General features: G+C 50.5%; 3 protein-coding genes across 3 annotated transcripts in view; 1 reads left to right on the top strand and 2 right to left on the bottom strand.

Moving 5' to 3' along the window:
* The window catches only part of ENH_00020160 (hypothetical protein, conserved), a gene marked incomplete at both ends in the record, with an annotated part of 2,028 nt that extends 1,710 nt beyond the window's left edge, over positions 1–318 (bottom strand). Inside the window, 2 exons of the mRNA XM_013584520.1 lie at positions 95–166; positions 307–318. Of these exons, the coding sequence (XP_013439974.1) occupies positions 95–166; positions 307–318 (84 nt within the window). The remainder of the gene's footprint in view (positions 1–94; positions 167–306) is intronic.
* A 4,021-nt stretch (positions 319–4,339) lies between these two features.
* Positions 4,340–10,484, top strand: ENH_00020150 (pescadillo family protein, putative; the record flags this gene model as incomplete). Its single annotated transcript, XM_013584519.1, has 5 exons — positions 4,340–4,420; positions 7,412–8,201; positions 9,344–9,495; positions 9,730–9,859; positions 10,168–10,484. The coding sequence occupies 5 exons, from the start codon at positions 4,340–4,342 to the stop codon at positions 10,482–10,484; spliced, it is 1,470 nt and encodes a 489-aa protein (XP_013439973.1).
* A 40-nt stretch (positions 10,485–10,524) lies between these two features.
* Positions 10,525–11,203, bottom strand: ENH_00020140 (hypothetical protein; the record flags this gene model as incomplete). The annotated part of the gene is made up of 2 exons (XM_013584518.1): positions 10,525–10,902; positions 11,111–11,203. 2 exons carry the CDS (start codon positions 11,201–11,203, stop codon positions 10,525–10,527), a joined length of 471 nt encoding a protein of 156 aa, XP_013439972.1.
* Positions 11,204–12,500: the final 1,297 nt, after the last annotated feature.

Below are 12,500 nucleotides of genomic sequence, written 5' to 3'. Positions count from 1 at the left end.
GAAACCCTCAGGGGGGCCCCAGGGGCCCCCGCTGGGTCCCCAGGGGCCTCTAGGGGCCCCCGGGGGCCCCCATGGGCTTTGTATTAGGGCCTACTTTTATAGGGAGACAAATTATGCTGGGGTGGGTCTTGAGGGCCCCCCAAAGCCTCGGGAAGAGGGGGGCCCCCTGGAGAGAAGCAAAGGCAGCAGCAGCAAGGGGGGCCCCCAGCAGCAAGCTGCAGAGGGCAGTCAGCAGGGCCTGCGCAGCAGCTGCAAACCCTAAACCCTAAACCCTAAACCCTAAACCCTAAACCCTAAACCCTAAACCCTAAACCGCATTCTGTGCACACCCGGGGCCCCTCACGTCCTTCCTAATAAAGGCAAAAGTAAACATATCCAGCAAATCAACTACAAACGTGGGGCCCCCCTTGGGGCCCCCTGGGGCCCCTGGGGCCCCCCCGGGGGCCCCCTGGGGGCCCCGGGGGCCCCCAGGACGGCGGTTTGTACAGGTGGCGCTGCGTCTCGCGGTTTTGTTGAGGGTTTAGAGGATTAAAAAGTGGGAAATTTGAAATTAAAATGAAAATTGGGAAATAAATTTATATTTATTTTTATTTTATTTGCAAACTGGACCCTTTTTGGCTTCGCGGCGCCGCTGCACGGCCGGTTCGGGCAAAGGGGGCCTCTGTTGCCCGTGTCTTTCGCAATTTGTTGATTTAATATTTATTTATTTATTTATTTATTTTTATTTATTTTTATTTATTTATTTTTACTCTTTTTTGCACATCAAAAGGCCCCCAAACGCCCCAGAGGGGCCCCCCAGCCCAAACCCTCCACACACCTGCTGCCGACAGGGGCCCCCAGGGGCCCCCGGGGGCCCCCAGACCCTTCAAACCCTTTTCTGGGGCCCCCCGGGGGCCCCAGGGGCTGCTTCTAATGCCAAAATGGGCCACTATTTCTCTGGGCCCCTGCATCAGCAGCAGCAGCAGCAGCAGCAGCAGCAGCAGCAGCAAGAGGAGGCCCCGGGGGTTGAAGAGAGCATCCCTATAGACCCCGAAATCCTAGATGAGCTGCTGCTCAATCTGCACTACTTGCGGGCCTTTGGGGGCCCCCCGGGGGCCCCCCCCAGGGGCCCCCTGGGGGGCCCCAGGAGGGGGGGCCCCCCGGAGGGTACTGGCCTCCTGGGGAAGAAGTTCAAAAGCCTTTTCCTAGCTAAGGGGGGCCCCCATGGAGTTGTTTTGAGTCCAGGAGACAGATTTGCTGTTTCTGTTTCAGGATTTTGTCTTCTCGTTTTAATTTTCATTTCAGTTGTCAAACTTTCTCAAGTCCTTCGAAACAAGGTACGCTGGGGGCCCCCAAGGGTCCTGGGGGCCCCTGGGGCCCCGGGGGCCCCCCCTAGAGGGGAAGGTCAGCAGAGGCAGTGAGGAGAATGAAGAAGCTTCCGAAGGGGACAGCGGGAGTCTTCAGGGGGCCCCCCTTGGCGAAGGTACCCTGAGGGCCCCCGGGGGGCCCCCCGGGGGCCCCCTTGGGGGCCCCCTGGGGGGCCCCTCGGGGGGCCCCTCAGGGTCCAGCGGGGGCCCCTCGGACAGCGGCTCTGGAGAACTGAGCAGCAGCGAGCAGCAAAAGCCCAGGGGCCCCCGAAGGGGGCCCCCCAGAGGGGGGGCCCCCCGAGAGGGGGGCCCCCCCAGGGGGGGCCCCCTCCGGGGGGGCCCCCGTGCGGGGGGCCCCCTGGGGGGGGACCCCTACAGGGGCCCCCTGGGGGGGGGCCCCCTTGGGGGGCCCCTGCGGGGGGCCCCCCAAAGCCTTTTGAATGCAAATCCGAAGTTAAAGAAAGAAGAAAAGAAGTTGAAAAAGATGCAAAGGGCCCTTCGGCGCATGCAAGTTGAGGGGCCCCCTTCTTGGGGCCCCGATGACTTTGTTTTGGGAGTTATTTCGAGACTTTTGGACTTAAATGGAATTGGAAGACAACCGGAAGTTTGAAAAGCGATTTGCGCTGCAATTTGGGGTGTACAGACACCCCAGGGTGCATGCAGCGCGAGGCGTTTGTTCAGGTGTACAGACACCCCAACACGCATGCAGACTTCTTTTCTGGATTTGCTAACTTGCTTTATTTATTTATTTATTTGTTTATTTATTTATTTATTTATTTATTTGTTTGTTTATTTATTTACTTATTTGTTTATTTATTTATTTGTTTATTTGTTTGTTTATTGATTTACTTACTTCTTTATTTACATATCTGTTTGCCTATTTAGTTATTTAGTTGTTACTTATTTATCAGCTTGCCTGACTATTTATTTATTTATTTATTTATTTATTTATTTATTTATTCATTTATTTATTTGTTTATCTATTTATTTTTTTATTTACTTATTTGCTTCTTGTTTATATAATTGAACATTTATTTAAATATATTTTCTTCGTTTTTGAATTCAAATTTAAACAAGTTTATCTTTTGGAATTCTCAAATTGAATTTCTTTTGCGAATTTTTATTTTTGAATTAAATTTATTTTTAATTTTCTTTTACTTTTTTTTAATTTCCAGCTTTTGGAACTTTCAAATTCTTTTCCTTCTTGCGCTTCTTTTGTCCTTTTTCTTTTTATTTTATTTTTTCTTCTTATTTTATTTTATTTATTTTACATTACTTCACTTCGTTATATTTATTTATTTTATTTATTTTATTTTATTTTTACTTTTTCAAATTTAAAAAAGAATTTGAAACAAAAATTAAAGCTGAAAATTCGAGTTTCTGAAAGTGCCAAAGTTCGATTTTGTGATTTTTGTTTTTTCTAATTTTTAAATCTTTTTAAAACTTTTAAAACTAATTTTTCAAAAGTTTTTTATTTTTATTTTTATTTTCAATTTCTAATTTTTTTAATTTTCGTTTCAAAACTTCTTTTTTTCGCATTTTCGTTTTCCTTTTTGTCTTTTGCAATTTTTCATTCATTTCTTTTTCGTTCTTTCAGTGCTTTATAGTTTTTTTAATTTTCTTTTATTTCTTTTCAATTATTTCTTTTTTTTTTAATTTTTAAATTCTTTTTGAATTCTTTTCCTTCATTTCCTCCAAAGTTTTCCTCTTTTGGAAAAAAGGCCCCAAAAAGGCGAAACAAATTAACAAATTAAATGTGCGCAAATCTTTTAATTCATTTTCATTTCATCTCCGAATTTAATTTGCATAATTCCTTTAATTCAATTTCACTTTTTTTCATCCACCAAACAAATCCTTTTAGCCATCCAAAAAGACCCAAAGGGGCCCCCCGGGGGCCCCTGAAGGCCCTCAAGAATCCTCAGATGGCCCTGCGGGATCTCTTTGGGGCCCCCCGGAGCCTCCTTGGGCCCCCCGGGGCCCCAGGGGGCCCCCTGGGGCCCCCCGGGTCCCACAGAGGGCCCCCTGGGGCCCTCTAGGACCCTCCAGGTCCCTCTAAAGCCCCCGGGGGCCCCTGCGTGGGGCTCCAGAAGCTCCGGGGGCCCCCTGGGGGCCCCTGGGGCCCCCGGAGCCCCTGGGAGTCCCCCGGGGGGCCCTTAAATTGGGTCAAATTCTGCCTTTTTTGGCCTTTTTTGGATTTGCTGCTTAAGAGAAGGAACTTCGATAAATGGAAAGAATAATATGCAAAAAAATTGAAGTTTTGAGTTATTTAAACCCAAAAAAGGGCCCCTGGAAGATGCCCTGAGCTGCAGGGGGCCCCCATTGGGGGCCCCGTCGTAGAGGCCCCAACAAGGGGGGCCCCCGGGCCTCCCTAGCCCTCTTTTTGTCTCATTTTGGCGAATTTTAGCCAAATAAATTGTTTTAAAAGTTAATAAATATTATTTTTAAATAATTTGTTCTATTTAACTGTTTATTTGCGCGAAAAAGGGCCCCGGGGGGCCCCCTGGGGCCCCCTGGGGCCCCCGGGGCCCCCGGGGCTGAGAGGGTGGGGCCCCAGGTGTGGGGCCCCGATGCTGCTGCTGCTGCTGCTGCTGCTGCTGCTGCTGCTGCTGCTGCCATTTAATTCTTTTGAATTTTGTTTTCTTTTGAATTTAAAAAAAGACTTTTGAATTTAATTCAATTAAACTCTTTTGGGGAAGTCTGCTGCTGCGTTTGAGCGGGCTGCTGCTGCCCCACAGCTGCTGCTGCTGCTGCTGCTGCTGCTGCTGCTGCTGCTGCTGCTGCAGTTCGAAGCAGCAAAAGCCTTTTCCGCCCCTTTTTCTTTTTGCTGCTTCTCTGGGGGCCCCTATTACCTCTTTTATCCTTTTTTGTTCTTTTCTTTCTTTTAATTTCATTTTAATTCCATTTTATTTCTTTTTATTTCTTTTTATTTCTTTTATTTCTTTTATTTCTTTTATTTCTTTTATTTCTTTTATTTCTTTTTCTTTTAAATCAAAATGGGGACAAAAACCAAAAAACTCAAAAAGGGAGCAGCAGCTCAGTACATCACGAGGAGCCAAGCCCTCAAGAAGCTGCAGGTTAGTGCTGCTGCTGCTGCTGCTGCTGCTGCTGCTGCAGTTGCTGCTGCTGCTGCTGCTGCTGCTGCACTTGCTGCTGCTGCTGTGCTCTAGCAGCAGCTGCTGCTGCTGCGGATTAAAGGCACAGCCATTTGCTGCTGCTGCTGTAGCTGCTCTTGCTGCCGTTGATTGCCTCTTTGCTGCTGCTGCTGCTGCTGCTGCTGCTCAACTGCCTGCTTTCGCTTTTGCTGCTGCTGCTCTGTTTCCTTTAGCTGCTGCTGCAGTCTTCATCTGCTGCTGCTGCATGCCGTGCTGCTGCCAGTCTCCTGCTGCTGCCGTTGATGCTCATCTCTCACACCTCCTCTTGCTGCTGCTGCTGCTGCTGCTGCTGCTGCTGCTGCTGCTTAAATAAATAACTGCTAGTTTAGGGAATTATTATTTAAATTATTATTTATATTTTCACTCTTTTGATTTTATTGTTTTGATCTTCATTATAGTGCCATTGTTTGTTAATTCACTTGCATTCATTTAACTGTTTATATAGCTAGCTAGCCAGTTTATATAGCTAGCTAGCCAGTTTATATAGCTAGCTGGCCAGCTAGCCAACTCCCCTAGCTAGCTAAGCAGCTCCCCTAGCGAGCCAGGCAGCTGGCTAGCTAGCTAGCTACCCAGCTATCTAGCTAGCTACCCAGCTAGCCACCCAGCTAGCCAGCTAGCCACCCAGCTAGCCACCCAGCTAGCTAGCTAGCCACCCAGCTAGCCACCCAGCTAGCTAGCTAGCCAGCCAGCTAGCCACCCAGCTAGCCAGCCAGCTAGCCAGCTAGCCACCCAGCTAGCCAGCTAGCCACCCAGCTAGCCACCCAGCTAGCCACCCAGCTAGCCAGCTAGCCAGCCAGCTAGCTAGCTAGCTACCCAATCATCTAGCCAGCTAGCTAGCCAGCCAGCTACCCTACCAGCTAGCCAGCTAGCTAGCCAGCTAGCCAGCTAGCTACCCAATCATCTAGCCAGCTAGCCAGCCAGCTAGCCAGCCAGCTAGCCAGCCAGCTAGCCAGCTAGCTAGCCAGCCAGCTACCCTACCAGCTAGCCAGCTAGCCAGCCAGCTAGCCAGCTGGCTAGCTAGCTAGCTAGCTAGCTAGCTGTTGGCGTGTGCGCGCAGTTGTCTCTGTCGAGTTTCCGGCGGGCGTGCATCTTGAAAGGCATTTCTCCGCGAGAGCCTTCGGGGAAGTTTTCGAAGAAAGAAATTTATTACCACAAAAAGGATTTGCTGCTGCTGCAGGGGGACTTGCTGCTGCTGCAGTGGCTGCGGGGCGCAGCAGCAGCAGCAAAAAGAGTCCGCAAAAACCTCCGAAAAGGACTTAAACAAAAAGCCAAGTTTGCAAAAAGACAAAAAGTCCAGCTCCCGCTGCAGCAGCTGCTGCAGCAGCAGTTCCGCAGCTTTGCTGCTGCGCTGCAGGGGCTGCAGGAGGCCCTTTCGCTGCTGTTTTTGCTGCCAAGTGCGCTTTTCTTTCTTTTCTTTTTCTTTTCTTTTCTTTTTTATTCTTTTTTATTTTCTTTTTCTCTTTTTCTTTTCCCAAACTCCGTGGCTCTCCCAAACCCTTCGGGTCCCTTTTTTTCCAGCAAAAAACACCCCAAAACCGCCGAAATCCACCCCAAAACCACCTTTTAGGGTTTAGGGTTTAGGGTTTCGGGCCGCCGGCTTTTTCGGGGGGGTTTCTAATTTTTTAAATGTTTTTAAATGCAATTAAAATGATTTTTAAATGCAATTAAAGTACTTTTTAAATGCAATTAATCGTTTTTAATTTATTTATTTGTTTAATTTATTTATTTGTTTATTTATTTATTCACTTATTAACTAATTAAATAATTGATGAATTAATTAATTAATTAATTAATTAATTGTCTCTAAATAAATAAATGTCTCCAAATAATAATTTGTTTGTCTTTTAAAATTAATTTGTAAATTGTCTTTTATAATTAATTAACTTATAATAATAATTCGACATGTAACAATGTAATAATAATTATTTATTTATTTTAATTTATTTTAATTTATTTTGATTTAATTTAATTTTATTTTATTCCATTTTATAGTGCGTTCTTCATTTTCTTATTTTTTCCTTTTCTCCTCTTTTCTTCTTCTTCTGCTGCTGCTGCTGCTGCTGCTGCTGCTGCTGCTGCTGTTTTTCCGTCCTGGTTCAGAACTTTGCGAGTTTGTTGAATTTGGAGATATTTTTTTGTTTTTTAAACCAATTAAATAAAAACAAACAAAATAGAAATAAAAATAAAACAAATAAAACAAATAAAAGAAAGAAATAAAGAAAACAAGTCGAAACTCGCGTTGCGGTGGTCTTGCTGCTGCTGCTGCTGCTGCTGCTGCAGGCCTCCCGTGCGCAGCAGCAAGGGGCCTCCCCGCGGGGCAGCAGCAGCAATGCCAGCAGCTGTGCGACTTTTTTCTTTTATTTATTTCTTTTTTTAAATGTTTGAGAAAGTCTTTTATTTCCATCAAAGGATTTTACTTCCAAGTTCAACTCCTCGGAGTCGACATCGCCTGGATTATCCCCCACAGCTTCGCCCAGGTCTGCTGCTGCTGCTGCTGCTGCTGCTGCTGCTGCTGGTAGTGGTGCTGCTGTGCTGCTGCTGCTGCTGCTGGTAGTGGTGCTGCTGTGCTGCTGCTGCTGCTGGTAGTGGTGCTGCTGTGCTGCTGCTGCTGCTGCTGGTAGTGGTGCTGCTGTGCTGCTGCTGCTGGTGGTGGTGCTGCTGTGCTGCTGCTGCTGGTAGTGGTGCTGCTGTGCTGCTGCTGCTGGCAGTGGTGCTGCTGCTGCTGCTGCTGGTAGTGGTGCTGCTGCTGCTGGTAGTGCTGCTGTGCTGCTGCTGCTGCTGCTGCTGCGCGCAGCAGCGAACGTGGTTGTTGGAATCTTTGGCGAGAAAAGCTTTAATGGAATTGTTTAAAAGACTTTGAATAAATAAATAATAATTAATTAAATTAATTAATTATTTATTTATTTAATTCAGGAACTTCCAGCAGCAGTGGACTTCAAAGTCTTGGAAACTTTTTCTCTTCTCTACTGCGGGCTGCTGCAAAGTGTTCTCTTCAAACTCTACAAGACGCAGCAGCTGCTGTACCCCCCCCGCTTAGCAGCAGCAGCAAAAGCTGCTGTTGCTGCTGCTGCTGCTGGCTCGCCCTTTGTTGCTTCTCACCGGCTGCAGCAGCCCGCCAGCAGGTTCCACTTGCTGCAGATCGAAAAAGCCCCGCAGCCAGCAGCAGCAGCAGCAGCAGAGGGAAAAGGAGCAGCAGCAGCAGCAAAAGGAGCAGCAGCAGCAGCAAAAGGAGCAGCAGCAGCAGGAAAGGGAGCAGCAGCAGCAGCGGGAAAAGAAGCAGCAGCAAGGAAGCAGCACAAGGCGCAAGAGGAAGAGCAAGAGGACCAAGAAGCAACAAGCGTTGGCAGCAGCAGCAGCAGCAGCAGCAGCAGCAGCAGCAGCGGCTCCGAAGCAGAGGAGGAGACAGAAGGGGAGGTTGAAGAAGAGACAAAAAAGGAAAAGAATGCAAAAGGAAATAAAATGAGCAGCAAAAAGAAAGAACGAGCAGCAGCAGCAGCAGCAGCAGCAGCAGCAGCAGAAGAAGAAGAGGAAGAAGAAGAAGATGAAGAAGAAGCAGCAGCAGCAGCAGAAGATGAATCAGCAGCAGAAGATGAATCAGCAGCAGACAGCAGCAGCAGCGAAGATGAAGACACAGATGAGGAGACAGAAGAGGAGGCAGAGGAAGAAGCAGCAGAAGACAAAGCAAAGGCATGCTGCTGCTGCAGTTGCTGCTGCTGCTGCTGCAGTTGCTGCTGCTGCTGCTGCACGTGCTGCTGCTGCTGCTGCACGTGCTGCTGCTGCACGTGCTGCTGCTGCTCCTTTTGCTGCATTTGTTGCTGCTGCTGCTCTTGCTGCTGCTGCGCGTGCTACCGTTGCTTCTCTTGCTGCAGCCGCTGCTGCTGCGTCGTCAGCTGCATCTCTTGCTGCTGCTGCTGCGTTTGCGGCCCCACACATCTGCCTGCGTCATTTGCTGCTGCTGCTGCTGCTGCTGCTGCTGCTGCTGCTGCTTAGGAAGCAGCAAAAGAGACGGAGAGTGCCGTGGAAATATGCGAACCCCATCCCGTCCAGGATCTGTTCAAGGGCCTAGTTTTCTTTCTCTGCAGGTTTGCTGCTGCTGCTGCTGCCAATCTTGCTGCTGCTGCTGCTGCTGCTTCAGCTTTCGCAGTTGCTGCTGCTGCTGCTGCTGCTTTTGCGGCCTTTGCAGCCGTTGCTGCTGCGGTTGCTGGCGGGTTTGCGCTGCTGCTGCTGTCGGCGGCTCTGCTGCCCCCAGCCGCTGCTGCTGCTGCTGCTGCTGCTGCTGCTGCTGCTGCTGCTGCTGCAGGGAGACGCCGCTGCTGCCGCTGTGCTTCGCCATTCGAAGCTGCGGCGGCACTGTGGGGTGGCAGTCCGAAGGGTCTCCTTTTGAATTGAAAGACAACAGAATAACTCACCAAGTCGTCGACAGGCCTCCAGAGTGTAGGGTTTAGGGTTTAGGGTTTAGGGTTTAGGGTTTAGGGTTTGGGGTTTAGGGTTTGGGGTTTCCAGAGTGTAGGGTTTAGGGTTTAGGGTTTGGGGTTTGGGGTTCCCAGAGTGTAGGGTTTAGAATTTGGGGCTTGGGGCTTGGGTTTGGGGTTTGGGGCTTGGGTTTAGGGTTTGGGACCTGGGGTTTGGGTTAAGGGTTTAGGGTTTAGGGCTTAGGGTTTGGGACCTGGGTTTAGGGTTTAGGGTTTGGTTTTAGGGTTTAGGGTTTAGGGTTTGGCGGGGCACGAGTTTTGCTGCCCTCGGCGCCGCGTCTGCTGCAGCCCCGCCGCGCACCCAAATCCCCCGCTGCTGCTGCCGCTGCTGCTGCTGCTGCCGCTGCTGCTGCTGCTGCTGCTGCTGCTGCAGATGTGCTGCAGCAATGCGGCGAGGACTTAGCAGCAAAACGGGAACTGGTGCAGCCGCAGTGGGTCTTTGACTGCATCAATGCTTGTTTGCTGCTGCCGACTGAAGACTACAAACCCGGGAAGCAGCTGCCGCCCCACTTGTCACCTTTTGTAGTAAGCAGCAGCAGCAGCAGCAGCAGCAGCAGCAGCAGCTGCTGCTGCAGCAGCAGCAGCAGCGGCAGCAGCAGCAGTAGTAGTGGCAGCAAGAACATTTTCACCCCGTAGCTGCAGCAGCAGCAGCACCAGCGACTTCAAATTGCGGAAGAAATAGCTCTTGTGGAGGGCTACATGATCGCTGTTGCTGCTGCTGCTGCTGCTGCTGCTGCTGCTGCTGCTGCTGCTGCTTAGGATGATGAAGCTGAGGGTTACATCCCGCAGCAGCGAGAGGTGATTTGGAAGCTACAAAAGGCGAACAAAAAAGCAGCAGCAGCAGCAGCAGCAGCAGAAAACAACCAGGAGGAAGAGTCGGACAGTGATGGTAAGCGCCAGCAGCAGCAGCAGCAGCAGCAGCAGCAGCAGCAGCATATGCAGCAGCAGCAGCAGCGACAGCAACATGTGCCTTTATATTTTCAGGGCCTGCAGATGATCCTGAGGCCTCTTGGGAACGCCAGAGAGGAGCAGATATAGAAGAAGAAGCAAAGGCAAGCAGCAGCAGCAGCAGCAGCAGCAGCAGCAGCAGCAGCGGCTGCAGCAGCTGCAGTTGCAGTGGCAACAGCAGCTGCTGGTGGGAGCGCAGACAGTGTCTTTAAAGGGTTCGGGTGTATGTACACTGTGGCGTGTCTTCAGGGCAGCAGCGAAACCAGCGCCAGCAGCAGCAGCAGCAGCAGCGGCAGCAGCAGCAGCAGCAGCAGCAGCAGCAGCAGCACTTCACCGGCTCCTCCCCGCAAATCGTAGGCCGCTCTCGCCAGCTTTGCCCCTCAACAGCAACAACAATAACAGCAACAGCAGCAGCAGCAGTAACAGCAGCAGCAGTAACAACAACAGCAGCAGCAGCAGCAGTGACAACAGCAGCAGCAGCAGCAGCAGCAGCAGCAGCAGCAAGGAGTTTGCTTCGGCTTTGTTTGCATGCAGGCGGAAGGAGGAAGCAGCAGAAGAAACTCTGAAGCAGCAAAAGGCCCTTATGAACAAAAAGCATAAAAGACTTTACGAAAGAATTGAGGTAATACCCAAAGAAACAAGTTGCTGCTGCTGCTGCTGCTGCTGCTGCTGCTGCTGCTGCTGCTCTACGTGCTGCTGTTGTTGCTGCTGCTGCTCTAGATATTGCTGTTGTTGCTGCTGCTGCTGCTGTAGATAGTGTTGCTGTTGTGCTGCTGCTGCTGTAGGTATTGCTGCTGCTGCTGCAGTTACTGTTGCTGCTGTAGATGCTGCTGCTGTTGTAAACACTGTTGCTGCTGCTGCTACTTTAAGAACTGTTGCTGCTGCTGCTAGTGCTGTTTGCTGCTGTTTCTGCTGCTGCTGCTGCAGTTTGGGCGAAAACGGAAAGAGCAGCAGGCGGAAACCCTCAGAGCCAAGAGAATGGCACTGCAGCAGCAGCAGCAGCAAAAGAAGCAGCAGCAGTAAGCAGCAGCAGCAGCAGCAGCTGCTGCTGCTGCTGTGCACTTTTCTCAGCATATTTATGGAAAGGTGCATTGGCAAATGTACTAGCAGCAGCAGCAGCAGCACACGCTGGTGCTGCTGCTGCAGCTGCTGCTGCTGCTGCCGCGTTCATCCTGGGGCCCCCCAGCAGTACCCTGGGGGCCCCTCTAGGCTTTGTGAAGTTTGCTGCTGCTGCTGCTGCTGCTGCTGCTGGGCCCAAGCAGCAACTCGGTGGCTTAAAAAACATCTGCAGTTTAGATTTAGGTCTTATCAAGTATCAGTAATCAAGTAGGGTTTAGGGTTTAGGGTTTAGGGTTTAGGGTTTAGGGTTTGAGTTTCAAAGCCTTCTCCCTTGAAGGCAAGCGGCTGCCGCTTCGTCTTAGTGTAGCAGCTAACTGGCCGGCTGTTGCTGCTGCTGCTGCTGCTGCTGCTGCTGCTGCTGCTGCTGCTGCTGTTTCTACCCTTCTTTGGAGCTGCAGCTAGCTATTTGTCGCTAATTTTCACAGCATTCTCTAAACCCTAAACCACCAATAGTAGTTTTTTAAAATTAGGGTTTATAAATTGCTGCTTAGAGTGTTTTTTTGCATAAGAAAGGGGGGCCACCAAGGCAGCGTGGGGGGCCCCCCTCCCCGCTGCGGCTTGGGGGGCCCCCCGCGGCTGCCTTCTCGCTAGCCAGCGCCACAAAAAGGGGCCAAAAGTGTTTAAATAAGAAATAAAATAAATAATTTAATTAATTTAGTTTTAATTTGCGAGATTTAAAGCTCCATTTGGCTGTTTTGAGGGCCAGGGCCGGCGCTCAGGGGCCCCGAGGTCACTCCGTGCGGCGGGCGGGAAGGAGAGGCGGGGGCTCAGCTGGGAGGAATTAATGCGAAGAAAAGTGAAATGTTTGTCAAAAAGAATTAAAAAAATAATTAAAAGGTCCATTTAAAAGGAAAAAGCTGAAAAGTTTGCTGCTGCTGCTGCTGCAGAGCTGCGGTGCTGTGCTGCCTCGCGACTGGCGAGGCCGCCCGCAGCCTCTGGAGCCTCCTTTTGCTTTTATTTCTTTTCTTTTCTTTTTCTTTGCTTTTATTTTTTAAATTTATTCTTTTTAATTTCAAATTCGGCTTTTTTCGCCGCCAGGAACTCCAAGAGGGGCTTTTCCCGCGCCAGCTAGTGCAGCAGCTGCTGCTGCGCTGCAGTGACCCGCGCGCAGGGCTCACAGCAGCAGCAGCAGCAGCAGCAGCAGCAGCAGCAGCAGCAGCAGCAGAGTTTGTGGGCCTTGGGGGCCCCCTGTTTAAGTGCTTTCCTCCTTTTGGGGGCCCCCTTTCGCTGGGGGCCCCTCGCAGCTGATGACCCTCGAGGGGGCCCCCGCCCCGTGGGGCCCCCACAGCTGTTCTGCTGCTTACATAGACCCTTGCTGCAGCAGCAGCAGCAGCAGCAGCAGGTGCAGCAACGAGGTTTTCGCGCTGCAGCAGCCCGCGTGGTCTCCTGCTGCTGCAGTTGCTTCTGCTGTGTACAGCGAGGGCCCCGGGGGGGGGGGGGGCCCCCCCTCCGGGGGGGCCCCC

Source organism: Eimeria necatrix, genomic scaffold (genome assembly GCF_000499385.1).
Source record: "Eimeria necatrix Houghton genomic scaffold, Enh_scaff168, whole genome shotgun sequence".
Taxonomy (NCBI): Eukaryota; Apicomplexa; class Conoidasida; order Eucoccidiorida; family Eimeriidae; genus Eimeria; species Eimeria necatrix.
Note: the sequence above shows the minus strand (reverse complement) of the source record. Positions and strands in the feature narration are given on the sequence as shown.